The following is a 16,347-nucleotide window of genomic DNA, read 5'->3' as shown; positions in this document are numbered from 1 at the left end:
TTGACCAACCTGCGAGGGGTACATTTTTAAAATGTATAGAACTGCATTTTTTAAGTGACTTTGCTTTAAATTCCTATTGGGTCTCTGCAAAGACTGGGTATGACATGCATTACCTACCGCAATAGCATTTCTGATGATTGTATCCGTTTAGATTCACATGCTGTGCATATAGTCGAACATCTAGTGGTAACCGCAGAGTATTGCATCTCGTCTTTCGAGGATCTAATGGGGACGTCGGCATAGGCGTGTCTGTAACACTATCCCCAACGTGACGTGTAGTATACCCAGAAACCCTCACGTGTGAATGTCCCTCTGATTGTATTTTTTCTGCCGTGAGGGAGCCTTATGACTATCGTGAGTGAGTACAGAAAAGAGAGAAAGTAGTAAGACATCTATGTTCCTTGCACCCGAGCGGGGAGGAAGGGTGGTTACCCCACAAGTATGGAAAGAAGATACTTTCAGTGAAGAAGAAATAAAAAATACATTGGAAGCATCCAACTTGTGACTTTATACAACAGTAAAAGCGGCGCCTTTAAAGTAAAAATCACATCTTCTCACTACCTACAATGTGCTGGGAGTTCACTGTTATTGCCACCTGCGAGTGCCATATATGAAGAGCAGAGAGATGCAGAGCAAATCCATAGGTTTGCAACCTGCGGGAAGATTCTAGTCAACTCCTGCTTGTAGCTTAGGAGAGACAACCTGGTTAGTTGGACACCATCAGGAACAGAATCCGGACCTACGTTTTACTTCCCAGGCCAACAAGTGCCATAGGGACAGCTATGTGACATGTTATGGTCATAGATGGTGGATACAAAAAGGTATAGTTTGCATCTCATGTTGAAGGTATTTTGCAACATGGTAAATACTAGTTCCTAGTTCCCTAGAGGTAGCTCCTGCTGACTGGGTGATCTTGACACTGGGAGTTCCTTTAGCTCCTGCTCATCAGACCTTTATTTTGATACCTTCAGTGTGTGAAGTCAATCAGGAGACTGACAACCCAATACGGTTTTGGCTATAAACTTATTTTCCTAGCAAACACACTTCTCTAGCCCCATCACTAGGTTCCCTACACAAAAAGAAAGAAAAAGGGTTTGAAAGGGTGTACATTAGCTGGTCGTCCAAAACAATATTTTTCTCTGTCCAGAAACCTGTCTGGTCTGACTCTATCCTACCACTATAAAAGAAACAAAATCTAAAGAAAAAGGTGAGAGCTTCTTGCCCCTGCTTGGCTTGCTTCCGATCTACACTGTGGCCTCCTAACTCCTTCTCAGGTATTGGTTTAAAAGCAGCCACCCCTAACACAGTTCCAGTGTGGATTAGCTCCAAGTCTTTTTCCTGGGAAACAAGTCTCTCTCGGCCGTTGGGCCTGTGATTCACTCAAAGGGTGAACCAAGTACTTTCAGACAATGGGCCTCATTACGACCCTGGCGGTAAGGGGTTAACGCCAGCGTTAGCTGCGCCGACCCCTTACCGCCAATTACGAGGTCCCCTAGCGCCATGGTGCTTTTAACACCTGCTTTTAGCGGGTGTTAAAATCCATGGCGCTAAGGGACCATGGAGTTAATTACGCCACCGTAATTTACGGTGGCGTAATTAACGCCTTCCCCACTCCCATTATGCCCTATGGGGCAAAAATGGGAATGGGGAAGGGTAAATGGGGATTGGGGACTTACCGCCCCGCCAAGGTCGGAATGGGGCGGTAAGTCCGCCAACCACCATGGCGTAAACGTAGTTTACGCCATGGTGGTAAAGTCACGGCCCAGGCGGTAACTTACCGCCTGGGTCGTAATGAGGCCCAATGTCTCAATTGGCTGGAACTCTCCCGGCTTGCTCTAGAACTGCTCCGGTTCCAGCCCCTCGTTGGGGGTCTCGGGTTTTCTAACCACTTGTGCGGTCATACATCTTTCAGCCCTACTTATTGTCTCCTCTTTGGTCTCTCAGCCCCTTTTGTATTGGGTTCATCTTACCTTTCATGGAGTGTTTAGACTCTCGACCTCTTCTCAGACTGGATAGCGGTTCGGCCCCGAAAACAAGCCAGTCGCCTGAAGACCAACCCAGGGAGAGAAGAGTCTCCTGCAGATCAGACCCATTTCAAATGTGAGGACACTTTATACATCCCACCATCCTAACAAAACAAGTGAAGTATATACTCACTCCCAAGTCCCTCTTGCTTTTAGCAGCTACCTCTAAAATGGCTACTCTTCCCTTTGATTAATGGTTTGATTATTAGCTGAGGCCTACATATGCGGCGCACATTAAACTGTTACCACCTTTAGCAGCCCCAGAAAGTGTGGCTTAAAGCTAGAGAATAGGTCTATGTAGATGCAGACAAGACTTCTTTGAACTAAACGGGTCAGTCTTCTGTAATTGGTTCTCACACCCGCTGTGCAGTGCTGATTTGACCCTCGCAATCTCTGTGTAATGTTGGCGGAGGTTCTGTAGTCTGCCCATCACCGAGGTGCCCTGATCACGGAACCCAAAGTCACATCAATGTCAGCTCATCTAGCCGTATTGTATATTGGGGTCTTCTCACCCCTGATGTGTTAGTTACTTGGCCCCCCACATGAACGTTGTCATTCACATGGTGCGAAGTAACACCATAGACTAGGTTTCAATAAGAGATTGCACATGCCACCTCTGCCAACAATGTTGTGTTCAGGTGGGATGTGATCCCAGAGAGATGTGGCACTGGCAGATAGAAGCATATTGCTAATATTAGAAAATGGAGATACACTACAGTGGTGATGATTTTGGGGGATGGAAAGTAATCTTATGGTTTGACTAAAAGGGAGACTATTGCAATTGTGGTTTCCTTACTTGAGTGTGTGACTCACTAATTCTGGCAATTTACTGAAAGGTGAACTTGCGGACCCTGCATCTTCTAACAAGTGTACCAACTGGTCAGAGTGAACATCAGGTTCACTCCAGTCATTGCCATGTTATCCACATAAAGAAGCCTTACACAGGGCTTCAGTAACCACATAGCTATTCCATCCACATAAAGAACCCTTGCACAGGGCATCAATAACCACATAGCCATTCCATCCACATAAAGAAGCCTTACACAGGGCTTCAATAACCACATAGCTATTCCATCCACATAAAGAACCCTTGCACAGGGCATCAATAACCACATAGCCGTTCCATCCACATAAAGAAGGATTACACTTGGTTTCAATAACCACATAGCCATTCCATCCACATAAAGAAGCCTTGCACAGGGCTTCAATAACCACATAGCCATTCCATCCACATAAAGAAGCCTTGCACAGGGCTTCAATAACCACATAGCCATTCCATCCACATAAAGAAGCCTTGCACAGGGCTTCAATAACCACATAGCTATTCCATCCACATAAAGAAGCCTTGCACAGGGCATCAATAACCACATAGCCATTCCATCCACATAAAGAAGCCTTGCACAGGGCTTCAATAACCACATAGCCATTCCATCCACATAAAGAAGCCTTACACAGGGCTTCAATAACCACATAGCCTTTCCATGCATTTTGAGGTAGATCATTATGGTGATTTTGCAATGTTTTGCTAATGTGAGGCAGACACAAGGCAATGCTGCACAACATTAAATCTGTGGCAGGTGAAAAAGGTGTGGATATCTTACAAACCTGATGTATAGCACTAACAGAACATCCCTGTGATAAATCGAATATTGTCAAAGAATAAAGCAGAATGTGTGAATTTTCTACTATATATATAAATTAGAATTGTTCATGTATAACGAGATTAATACCAGAGAGTGCTTTCTAAGCACGGGAGGGGGATTCAAACATGTATGGCTCTGCGTCGTCTTGCTTCCAAGAAAAACACATTGCCCCCGAGCTATCCTTCCTCACCAAAATATTGTGAAATGCCTCTATTTTTGCACCAGTATCTTAAAGCAGATAGTTAGTCTAAAGCAATGGAACCTGAAAACGTGTTTATAGACAAAGAAAGTAGCACTGCAAGACGCACAACATCCAAAGCTACCCAGTGATCTAAATATTACCCTAGCAGTGGGAGGAGCTGTAATTTTGAACTCCAGGTGAGCCTTTTCGTCAGAGCAGATACATCAGCCTTTTGCAACCATAGTTACACTGTTGCAAAGATCACCACGATGGCTCTGTGCTTGGAGCAAAGGCTTGCACAACAATTAGAATTTGAGTGATATAGAAAATGCACTTTGGAAAGGGTCCACAGCAGGGTGGAAAGAGAACAAGGGGCAATATTTAGATGGCTGAGTGGGACTGGGTTCTCTGGGAGAGAGCTCTTCTTGAGATTTGATGGGGTCTTATTTCACTGGAGCACACCACTTTATGTTGGTGTATGGGGTACATTTGGTTATGAGCCACTGCTTGCGACGACCTTTGGGTTTTAGGGCCTCAACATCACTAAGCAATCGAGCAAATGACTGGGCAAATAATACTGTCATTACCCGGTGCATCAAGGTGAAATGCCTATGAACTTACCATATCCTTGTTTGCTCAGGGTAACTTGCCAGTTGGCGTGCTTTGCTGCATATGGATTGCTGGACTTCTCCTTGGTGTAGGATATGATATGTGGTCAATTGGACCTAGTCTCCTAATCTATGATCATTATTGTTCAGATGCACGCATTTCCTGCTCGTGGCGGATCATTAGCCCTTCTGTATATGCTATTAATTCCAATATCCTAGCACACTGACAAAGGAATCGGGTACTGCACCACAAGACTGATTAGCGATGCCTTTTTGAACATAGCTAAGTACAATTATAAGGACTTACCAATCGTTGAATTCAGAGCCATTGACCCAAACCCATCGTTGACCAGAATCTCTCCAAAGGCCAATCCAGTGATCAAATATGCCATTGTAACGCATCAGGAAATCCTGTAAACAATATAGAAAAAGAACACGCTGCAACTTAATCACTAATGTTCGAGTGGCAGGATGCTGCATGAGAGAGTGGTACAGGATGAACTCAGAATATAACCGACCCCCGAATATCCTGAAATTCCCCGCTTAGATAGATCACATACATGTGCAGTTCTCCTGCTACTGAAACGTCATGTAGAGACCTAAAAGCAGTGCTCTTTCATGGTGGTGCCTGTTAGAAAATTGGAACGTTGTATGTGAATTAGCAGGACATAAAAAGGTAAAGATGTTCTTTTCTGCTTATTAATAATCGGAGTAAATTTAATACTTCAAACACTTATCAATTACATTTGTTGTGGTGTGGACCAGAAGACATCCACTGGTGGGATCTCAAAGTAGAATTAAAAACGTTCTACACTAACCAGGCAGAAGCCCAAATGAAGAGGTTGAGTAACCCTGTGTTATCCAGAAACATGCAGAAATGGGAGGGCTTTAATTTAATAATCCTTAGCACAACAATGTAGCAGGTATTCCCTTGTATCTCTCACTCTCCCACATGGGGTTATATTATGAAACCAAGGAGGCTTTCAAATGAATTCATTGCCACTGGGATCTTTCTTTGGTGCAAGGGTGCAGTCTTAAATTCATTCAGTCATCGAAATATCCTGTCCCAGTATGAACCCCCTCCGCCCCCAAAGAAGCAGTACACTGGAGCTACTACCCTATCTTTCATTACATGTCTTTCAATCAGACCCTCCAAGATGTTGCGGCATGAAATACTTTGCGGCATTAAAAATGCAAGTTTTGTAGTACAAAATTGCATTTATTGCAGCATTTTGCCTGATTAAAAAGGGCCTGCAAAAACACCATAATAAATGTAATTTTGTGCTGCAAAACATTTGTTACGCCGCAAAATATTTCAGGCCGCAATATCCTGGATGGTCTGTTCAATTAGCCATCTGGAAATCAAGAATTAAGGACCGCTCTCTTTGCACCTTACCATACCTAAGCGTTAGACCTACTTCCCCATGTGGTCTTAGACATCTGCATCTCAGATGATACACTAGGTGCGGTGGTGGAGTAGCGTATAATGTTTGCCACCTGGATACACTGGAGCTCTCCGACACAAGAGATCCATGTGTCCTATTACCAAGTTTAAAAAGAAAGCTTGGGTAGATCCGATTACTGGGATCATCGAGTGATTCTTGGACGACAAACCGCGAGAACCAACTCCAATTAGAGTCTCTTTGTCTCCATTAGACATATGTTTCTGATTCCATCACTGAATTGGAATGTGCCAGCTGTCTGCCACTGTCACCCAAGTCCAAATCGCGGTGGTTGGATCCACAAAGTTATGTCAAATGCTGGTAAAATAACCTAATTCTGCAGTATCCCAGTCCCTTCATAGGAAACACCTAGACATTTTGGAATCTGTGTTTAGTTTCCCACTACAAAAAAAATAAAAAAGTATGCTTAACATGTATATTTCACTTGGAGCATAAATAATGCAGCTATGGAGACTGTTCTTTTTGTGGCAGAAATGTTACTGATTATGATATTCTATGTACACTGCTTACGCCAATTGAAACCTGCACTGTAACATTTTTATTACCGAGTAATAAAGTGCTACAGTCAAATTAGGTATCCTTCAGGTGACGAGCTGATTCCAACAACATAGGGAGAACTATAAGTGCCCACTGCCATGTGTTAACAGCCACGGGCACACCAGACAATCTAAAGTCAACAAGCTTTATTATAACGAAAGAAAAACCACTAAGGCGTTGCATTTAATTTAGGCTAAATGTGAGCAAAATAAACAAATCAACCTTCCTTTAAGGTCCATAGGCCTCAACCTTCCCCCCTCTGCCTTGGGTTCTGCCTTCCTCACAATGAACAAAGTCGGTCTCTGGGGTTCTAAGTGCCATGCACGTCTTGGCTGCAATGTTCTTGTCAGGATGATGCTCGTCTGCTCCCAAGTATTTTTGGCCACCACCATTGCTGGTCATTGTGTCATCAGGATGCGCTAGTCATCAGATTTCTTATGACCTTGCGTAGGATTGTGCTGGGCCAAGGTGTTTTTTTGTGCTTATCCCTTTTCGTGTGACCAGTGACAGTCTTGGCTCAACCTCCTCCACCAAGTCAGGGGTCTGTTCTGAAACCCAGCTTCAGGAGACCCCTGCCATCTTTTCATGCATCTCCTTTCTTCACTACTCTTCTCACTATTGGTGGTCTTGCTTCTTCATTTGTCGGTTTCTTTTCCTCCTTTCTTCCTAGACCTTCTGAAATTACCTAATCTGGCACTCCCTTTAGGACTGCTTCACCACTTTCTCACCCCCCCTGCCCCCTACCTGGATGTTTTTCAGTTTAACAATCTTCTTCCTTGCGACTACTTTAAATAATGTTCTCACCTTCTCCCCACAATTCTAGTCTCCTGCTACCTCCTCATCTCACTATTGTCATCTTCCCCTCCTCTCTCACCCCACTCTTCTGACCCCCCCAGACAGTTGTGTGCAACTGAGGAAATCGAGCGAGCGCTCTGCTTAAAGCAGGTTGTGATGTTCCCATTGCAGAGTTTGCGGAAGTGTACCCTTGTGAAGATGTACACAAATGCTTTAGTCCATTAAGCCAAACGTTTTTCACATAACGCTCAAGTCTCTTTGATCCTATTTATAGTTGAAAATGTGTTGCTGGCACAATAACGTATGGGATCTTTTCAGCCCCGGAAATGAACGGAAAAGCCAGGTGAGGCATCCAATTTGAAATACACTGGTCTTATGGAAAGGCACAATGGCGAATGAAAAGCCTGCTTTAAAAATTCAATTCTGCTAAATGTGCCTAGCAAATACAAATACATGTATTTCTGCAGTTGACACAAGGAATATGTGGAAATAGAAAAGGCACATTGTTGCTTGAGAGACAAAAAGCAGCATTTTTCATTGAAACAGTCCTTCATCAAAATGCTATGCACCTGGAAAATTACGAGTACAAACTGGGCCTCATATGCACAATTTAAAGCCACGTTAGTATATTACCATTCAGATGACTAAGGCAGACTTTTCAACAAAGAAAGAAGAAAGAAACTGACATGTTAAATGGAAAGGTGTGTGCATCTTGTAGCTTGTAGCTTGTAATGAATACAAGGAGTGAAAATGTGGGCCTATCCTCTTGGAAGATAAATAGTGGCAGTTCTATGCAAGTGTATGAAAACTACTGAAAGGCCTCAATGACGGTTAAATTCCATATATAAACTGCAGTTTTGTGCATAGGTGAGAGACTGTTTAGCCAAACTCACATTTCTAATGGGATGTGAAGGCAAAAGCAAAAGCAACCTTTCCCCATTCCTGGCTTTGCTCAGGCTCTGCCTCTGAAAGACAAATGCTTTGAACTTTCCAGGCCTCAGCAGAAGGGCTTGGCTCCTGCCTGACAGGAATTTATGGGTGCTGTATGAACAAAGACTGCCATTAAGTGGAAGGAACTTTGTAAAGTACCCCAAATTCATGAATTTTGTGGACTACCCCTGGAATAAAAGCAATAAAAACAGAATAGAAGCCAGCGAGAGCTTGACCCAAGTCTCGTTCTTAAAGAACAAATAAGACCGAGCAACGAAATACAGGGGTAATGGAAAACTATAAGGGACATTTTCCCAAAGAGAGAAGTGACCCAAGAAATACCTAAAGTAGCACAAGAAGAGGAAAGATAAGATGCAGAAGAAATTGGAGAGAGGATCGATAAGTTATATCAGCAAATAAGGCAGAACAGCGAGTATGGGACTCAGAGGAACAGCAGACAATCCCTGATACAAAAAAAAAAAACGGGATGAGGAGGAGAACATGTTCATTGATGAACGCAGAGCATTGTCTGAGTAGATTAGATTTAGACAGGGAAGAGGAGGATGACAGTGACACCAGTTGGGGTGTCGCAATGTCAGACGAAGAAAGGGAGTCAGGTCTTAAGATGTGAGGGTGTATGCGCCCCCTTGGGAAGTTAAAATCTGGATAAGAAGGTAAGATGGTCAGATCTGGAACACCCTAAGGAAAGACGATTGTGTAGTGCGAGAAGAGAATTCCCCACCCTATGTGAGTAAGTTAAGATGGTTACCAGCACGCAGACGAACAGGGGTGATTACGCCTGCATTGAATAACCGAATAATGGGGTCCAGTTATGGGATGGGGTTCACACAGTTCCCCACGTTGGAGAAGGGGGGGGCAGGACAAGACCGCAATATATTCCATGGCCTCCGTTGGATCAGGACAACTTAAAATGCAAGTTACCTAGTTTGACTTTGGGGGCTGGAAAATGGTTGTACGAATTCGAAAGCATGACGACAGAGGGAAATACGTTGGCCATAGGAGAAATAAAAGGTCTATTGGCAGCTATTCTTGGAGAGAGAGCTGAAGACATTTGGACATGAGCGTGATAAGCAAGTGTGACAGCACAAAATACGGCGCATGATGGAGCGCCATTTAATAATTGTAGGGCAGATGTTAGGGCTCTCAGGATACAGTATCCCGATACGTCAGATATGGGTGCAATTATGACATGTAAAACGAAAGAAGATGAAGACCCTACTGCTTATATTCAGGATATTCAAGAGAGATGGCAGCTTGAGGCGCGTGAGCCTTGGGGAAAAACAGTGGCATTATTCGATCATATTTTGCATCAGGTATTGCCAGACAGTACAGAGACAAATGGAAGTAGCAATGGAAGCAAAGCCTTGGGCTGCGATACAGTTATTGTGCATCATTGCTGATTCTTACAAGAGAAAAATAGAAAGGAGAACAGGAAGGTTGAGGAATCCAAGTTAGTACAGAAGAAATTAATTTGCTAAAGAAGGCGTAGTATTGATAAGTGGAGAAGGAGGAGGAATGCAAGGAACTACGTGGGCATCGCAGGTGAACAATGTACACCCAGTGGATCAAAATGGGTATGGGTTTTGGCCACGAGGTAGAGGGAGGATTTAGAGGAAGAGGAGGTGGATTTCCAAATTTCTAGGGTGGAAGTCAGAACACTCAGGGAGGATATAATGGTGGGTTTGCCAGAGGGCCAACCCCATTGTGCTGGAATTGTGGGATAGTAGGGCATATCGCGCATGTATGTAGAAGCCGAGGAAATATGCAACAGAATGGAAAAAAATTCAAGCGAGGGTGAGGGCAAAAAGGTCATCCACTGTCATGCAGCACACCAACACGAGAGGGATGTGCCAAGGATCACACATTCCCATCGGAAACAGGCCCCACAAGCGCAGCAGCACAACATCAGGGGCCAGTGCAATTTCTGATCAAGTCAAGCATTGGAGGGAGGGGTTGGAGGAACACGGAAGAGAACGGCCCAGTAACTGATCCAAGTGAATCATTGCCACCACCAAAGTTGTATGTTGGAGATCAAGTGCTTCTCAAACACTTTACACGTAGATGGCATGAGCCAAGATGCAATGTATCATATCAAATAGAGGAAGTTTGCCCTATTGCAATTACGGTGGCTGGAAGAAGAGTGTGGTTACATTTGGGTGACGTAAAAATCTACAAAGGCAAGACTATCCCTCTAGTACCCGCTGATTGGGAAGCAAGACAAGAAGAATTGCCACGTGTGCAGACTCGATCGATGACCAAGAAGGACGATAAAGCAGTGCGAGATTAAAAAACATTTCTTTTGGACTGTAATTCATTGGACACGCCTACAAATACTAGCAGGAAGTGCATCCCCTATGCCACGAGTACAGTAAGAACATTAATTTCAAAAGAGATGCCGGCACATGATGCAAAGTGCCTCAGCCATCTAGCAGCATGTACTACCGGAGGACAGTTCCAAGGGAGCTGGGTAACCCTGCGATGGCAATCAAGACCAACGTTTCCATACCAGGATGATTATATCAAGACAAAGCAAATCAAAAAAGAGCTTGGTTGGACAGACCAGATGCTTGTGTATCCTTCTATGGGACAAGTAATAATAGAAGAAATGAAGAGGATGAATTGCTCTGAAAAAACTGGAAAGGCTGGAATGCCTGGATGCTGGGAACGCTCACAGCTGTTAATCTATGGATGAGTGATTATGACCAAAGGATGGGAAGATGGGATGCTGTCCTGTGCAGCTCATCTACTGAGAAAGGAAACCGTGCAAGAGGTGCAGAAAGTGAATGATGAGTGCCTAAAGTCACGGGCCAAGAACTGACGAATCAGGACCAATGGCTGTAGTGCATTGACTGATGCAACAATGTGCATTTGAAGCAAAGGTAAAGTCTGAGTTGGAGAACATAGAGGGTGCAAGAACATAATTGATATCCCAGGAAAGAGGAGAGGGACTGCTGTCCTAATTGATCGATATTTGGCCTGTGGCTCCAGAGCATATATGAAGTTGCCCAGAAACTGGGGAGAAGTGTGTTCCATTGTACTCATGTTCCAGCCTTGCTGATCCCCCAGAGCAACCTGAATATTGAGGGATTTCCAAAAGTAGATGAGCACTTGCGAAAAAGGTCACTTGCACTTGAGCGTATGAAGAGAGAGAATTATTCCTCAGCTAAGTCAATAGAAGCTTACAATGAGATGTGGATGAGCACAAATTGTTCAGCAAGACTATGATAATGATATCTATATTTATACCTGGACTCCAAGCAGCAGTGAATGCTAAATGTTTGTAGATCACCAGATGGGAGTTGTTACAGACAATCAATGCCACTATAAAAGGATTTGGAAGAGTTGAGGGCCATAAGGTTAATGGCCCTCCAGAACAGGCATGTCCTCAACATGATTACAGCAATGGAAGGAGGTGTTTGCGCCAAGGTCGGGCCTTCTTGCTGTACTTTCATACCATCTTGTGACGGTGAGAACTGGACTCCGACAGATGCTATGACTATGTTGACAGAACTGCACACGAAATTGGAGGAGGAGACAGAGGCTATTGGAGATCACGATTGGCTGTCATTCCTGTTTGCATGGATTCCCGACTGGATGGCAAATGTGTTCAAGTTGGTGATGATTGTTCGGGAGAATTCTCAGAAATGTGCTAATTCCCTTCACCTTAGAGACCCCCAGCAACTTTGCTGGATTTTGAGGACTTGATTTTTTTTACCTGGAAAGAGTGAGCCTTTTTTCCCCACCATTTCATGTATTTTGATGTATGTTTTACATTTGTGTTCTCCGATTATGGAGTTTTAGATAACTCCATAGGCATCATCTTTTCATGTGTGTTACAGAGCACCCTCAGTGCAGTGACACAGGGATGTCTTTTCCCAGAGGTTTAAATACCTTCTCTGGGATAAACTACTGTTTCCCACAGAATGTAAAGTGAAATCGACTTACTAGTCTTTTCCAAATTCATAGACCCAGCCCACACCATCTTACAATGGAGTGCTGGAGGGGTTACATAGTATCCCCTGTGTCTAAACACTCATGTAGCAGTCAAATGCGACCCTTTCCTATTGAAAAGGCTGGTGGCAGTGGTTTTACAACAAACTACCATGATTTTTCCCGACCGCGAACACCGGTAGCTCAAAATCAGGGGAGCCATGTTTTTCAAGATGGCGCCCTAAGCCCCTTTGTTTAAACGGGTCCTGGTCTTTTTTCGCCATTTATTTTTGGAATGGTCCTTCTAGTGTTGGTCTCTGCGCGCCAAACCAGGTTTGGTCCCTTTGTTCGTGTGCCTTTGGCGGGCTTCAGGATTGAAGCCCGCCCTTGGCGTCTGAGTGTCTGGGGTGGGCAGGAAGTGAGGGAGGTGCCCGAAACTCCCTGTGCTTAGTCTCCTAGGAGACCCAAATGCACTCTGGTGTGATTGGCTGGCTGTCTGGCAAGGACAGCCACCCTGCTGGGTGAGTGACAGCTAGGCTGGAATGAAAGGGAGAAAACTGTTTAAAAGGCAAGTCTCGTGGACTGGAAGGCAGAGTTGACCACTGGAACGAAAGAACCGAAGACGAGCTGGAAGAGGACGGCTGCTGCAACCACTGGACCATTGGTTTGCCCGGTGAAGCCCTGCTGCAGGTCCGAATTGCCAAACTCCATTCCACAGAGGAGCTCCTTCAAGGACGGCTTCTTCCTTTGAGTTGGTGGGACCAATCAACTCATAAGACACCTGGATACCATTCTCAAGTCGGGTTAGGTTTAACCAGGGAGAGGGACACCAGTTCGTGTTCTTGAATCTACAGCTACCGACTCCATTTTGTTTGCTTTCTTCAACGATCCTGTGCAGTGCAGGAGTCCCCCGACGTCCTCCCTCTTGTCCCCACGACTGAGGCTCAGGAACAGCGAGATCTGCAGGAACCACGACTTCAGCAACATTTGTTTTCTTCACAAAAGGGTACTGTGCCAACCCGATTGAGAGAACGCCACTCCACTTGCAGGCCTAATCAGCTTGGGACCCCACGAATGATTCTTTTTCGCCTAAACTACTTCTGAGAACTTTTGCAAAGACTTTACCGTTTGATACCAGAACTGGCCTTTCATATCCAGAACACTAGCCCATTGATTTTGGCCTGGCCTATTGACTTGAATTGAACTAGTCTGGTGAACTGAAACTATTTACACTGCCTAGAAAGTATATATAATCTATTCTACTTACTTTTGTCCTTTTTGCTCACTGCTAAGTAACTGAACTGCCATTTGGCTCCTTTTGTATTGAAGTGTATTGGTCTATAATATTAAGTTTTCTTCTAGTGAAATGTTTTATGAATGATTGTGTAAATAAATTAATAAGTGTTTAACCAAGAAACCTGGAGTACAAGTGTCTCCTTGAACCACTGTGATTGAAAGTCCTCTGTGTAACTACTTGTACTGCTCACATTCACTCTGGAGATGAGCCTGGCTGCTCAGCTCGCTACCAACAAACTGTGTGGTACAGACTTATACCGAAGGTTGGTCTTGCTTACACCTGTAGTCCCAATTGTGTCTGGTGGTCCCAGACGGTACTGCATGCAATTCTGCCTAACACTGATAGTGTTCGGATTCTGTGTTATAAGGTTAATAATTAGAAAATGGCAGTAAACAGCAAAGAAAGCAGTGGGAATGAAGATCATGATTGATGTGAAGGATGAAACGGAAGACAACGCGCAGACTGAAAGTACCATTAGAAACCACATAAAAGCAAGTATTGTGGCACCTGAAGGAACGCAATTCCAGTACCCAAGAGATCATAAGAATTATGTGGGAAGTTTAGTCTTCTGTACCCCAAGTGGAGAATGTAATTACATGACCTGGAGAGGAAGAACACAAAAAAATGTGGACACCCTGAGGGGGGGTGACGAAGATATGGATACCAAAGAAACCATTCTTCAAGAGAAGATTCAAAGAAGTAGGAAAACTTGAGGAGGTGGGGAATGCAGAGGAGCAGACGTACACATCCGCAGGAGATCTCCTCCCCCTCCCCTACTTGCCCTGTATTGGAGACATGAAACTGTGCCCAGTCTAACACCAGCTATTGTACCAATACTGCAGCAAGTATTTGGAAGACGTTATCCATTAAGACAACCATATCGAATGTACCCTCGAGTCGATGGCAGCCTGCAGGAGGAGCTCCTAGAAGGAATATGAGAAAGAGCTAAGAAAATGGACTAATGACGTCATAAGAAAGTGTGCACAAAGTCCTGAAATACTGAATGAAGACAATGTACGATTCCTAGACGACAAATGACGGAGTAAAGAAACAAGTGAACCTTAAAAGTGGCAAACAAGATTACACGTTAGAAAGTGCTTCAGAAATCAGAAGTATAATGAATGTACATACGCTGAAACGCAAAACAGATCAAGTCATAGTATAGGCTAGCTACAAGTAGTGAATCGAATGCAGGCGGAGCCACCATTGTACAGAAACTGGACATTGGTATCATGAAATTCGTAAGCCAAAGAATCATGAGGAGAAAATGAAAGGCTGCGTCGCAGTAGAATAGCAGGTTGTTGGAGCTGCATTGGGAGGCTGTCTGGCCTGAAGTCAAGAACTACGCTGAAGAGGAACATATGTACGGAGGATGAATCCTCTCACGTTAAGGCGCAAGAAAGAACACAGAAGATGCCAAGTCTTAATTCATTAACACATTTAAATGCTTGCCGAATTAACAGAATCGTGGAGGCTGAAAATAGGTCTTGAACTTGGAGTTCCAGACATGACAGCGAGTGCCCTCACTGCCGGTGCATTCCTAGGACAAGTATAATCTGCAAGGCAAAGTACTAGTACTATGAATTTCATGGCAGAAGGCATGGGTGATGAGAGATGTGGGCTAATTGGATGGTAGGGCACCTTCATGTCCCATCTACTTGCACCTGGGTCTTGGCTTATGTGCTAATTGAACTGAATATTCCAGACATGGCACAAGCTTGTCAAATCAATTGTATTAGTCCATATAACGAAGGACCTTATAGCTTGAGAAACCAATGAAACACTATCTGATTTTTCTTAAATGACATGTATGAATAGGTAGTCGTATGTTGTCCACCTGATATCGGACAGCCAAACCTAGCTCCTATATGATTGTATATCTAGATGCGTCCCTTAACCAATCCCAACCCTTGATAGGTTTTTCACTATTGCCACATAGCAGGACATCATTCTGACGCACAAAGAAAGTATATAACTGTATTTCATGTGGAAATCGCCGAGAATGAGCGTACGTCCGTTGATGTTTGGTGTAACTCCATGTTTTAGATAATTGCTAATAAAACTGTAACCTGCCATCTTCTTGAGTTTGTCCGGTTCTTTGGACTCAGAATTATTCTGGTGTAATCCCATCCAGTAACAGATGCACGTTTCCAAGGGCCATTAGCTCAGTTGCCTCACTGACAAGGATTTGAAAGGAACCAATGATGAAGACCCTCCACTAGACCTGTAGATAGGCGCCAAGAGATTCATACCTTCACAATCATGCCTCCCCTCTGGTCAGCCTGTAGATAGGACTCTAAGAAGGAGGCCCTGTTTCACAAGGACCAGCAACCATCATGTAACTCACCTCGGCCTGATTGTGGTAGATGTGGCAGGGATAGTGGCCACACACAGGACAATGTTTCCGGTCATTGGGCCAAATTCATAGAAAAGTGTTCATAGACCTCGCAAAGTTTGCGCGGCAAGAACGACTTTGTGAGTCCCCTCGCGCATGAGACTCTTGTGGGTGCTCTGCATATTTATGGATTCTGCCCGCAAAGTATCCCTATGAGCAAGAAGCAGCTGGAACGCCCAAGACACAGCCCCAGCCACACATACCAACCTTTGCAGGCTCCTCAGCCACGAACACATGCACCCCAGAAATCCTGCTTAGGGTTCCCTGCAAGCAAGCCAGCACCCCAGCGAGACTACGTGGGGTCAGCCGTAACTGTAAACAGCACTCCGACAACATGCATACCATTTTCCATAGTTCAAGTAATTCCACAGTAGATCTGCGTGCGAATCCCCATAAACCATGGCTGCACCCAGCTATTCTGCATATGCGCACCCCTAAGTGCAATCTAAACCCCAGCTGCATGCACGCACCCCTAAATTCCCGATCGGACCTTACCTTTGCTAAATGCATCCTATGCGTTTAG

At 44.4% G+C, this 16,347-nt stretch overlaps 1 protein-coding gene across 1 annotated transcript in view; it reads right to left on the bottom strand.

Annotated features, from left to right (window-relative positions):
* The window catches only part of LOC138580159 (C-type lectin domain family 7 member A-like), a 79,200-nt gene that overhangs the window by 6,445 nt on the left and 56,408 nt on the right, over nucleotides 1–16,347 (bottom strand). Inside the window, exon 4 of the mRNA XM_069650489.1 lies at nucleotides 4,764–4,867. Within this exon, the coding sequence (XP_069506590.1) occupies nucleotides 4,764–4,867 (104 nt within the window). The remainder of the gene's footprint in view (nucleotides 1–4,763; nucleotides 4,868–16,347) is intronic.

Source organism: Ambystoma mexicanum, chromosome 3p (genome assembly GCF_040938575.1).
Source record: "Ambystoma mexicanum isolate Mex_15411 chromosome 3p, UKY_AmexF1_1, whole genome shotgun sequence".
NCBI lineage: Eukaryota > Metazoa > Chordata > Amphibia > Caudata > Ambystomatidae > Ambystoma > Ambystoma mexicanum.
The sequence above is the reverse complement of the archived record's forward strand: the minus strand, read 5'-3'. Positions and strand labels throughout refer to the sequence as shown.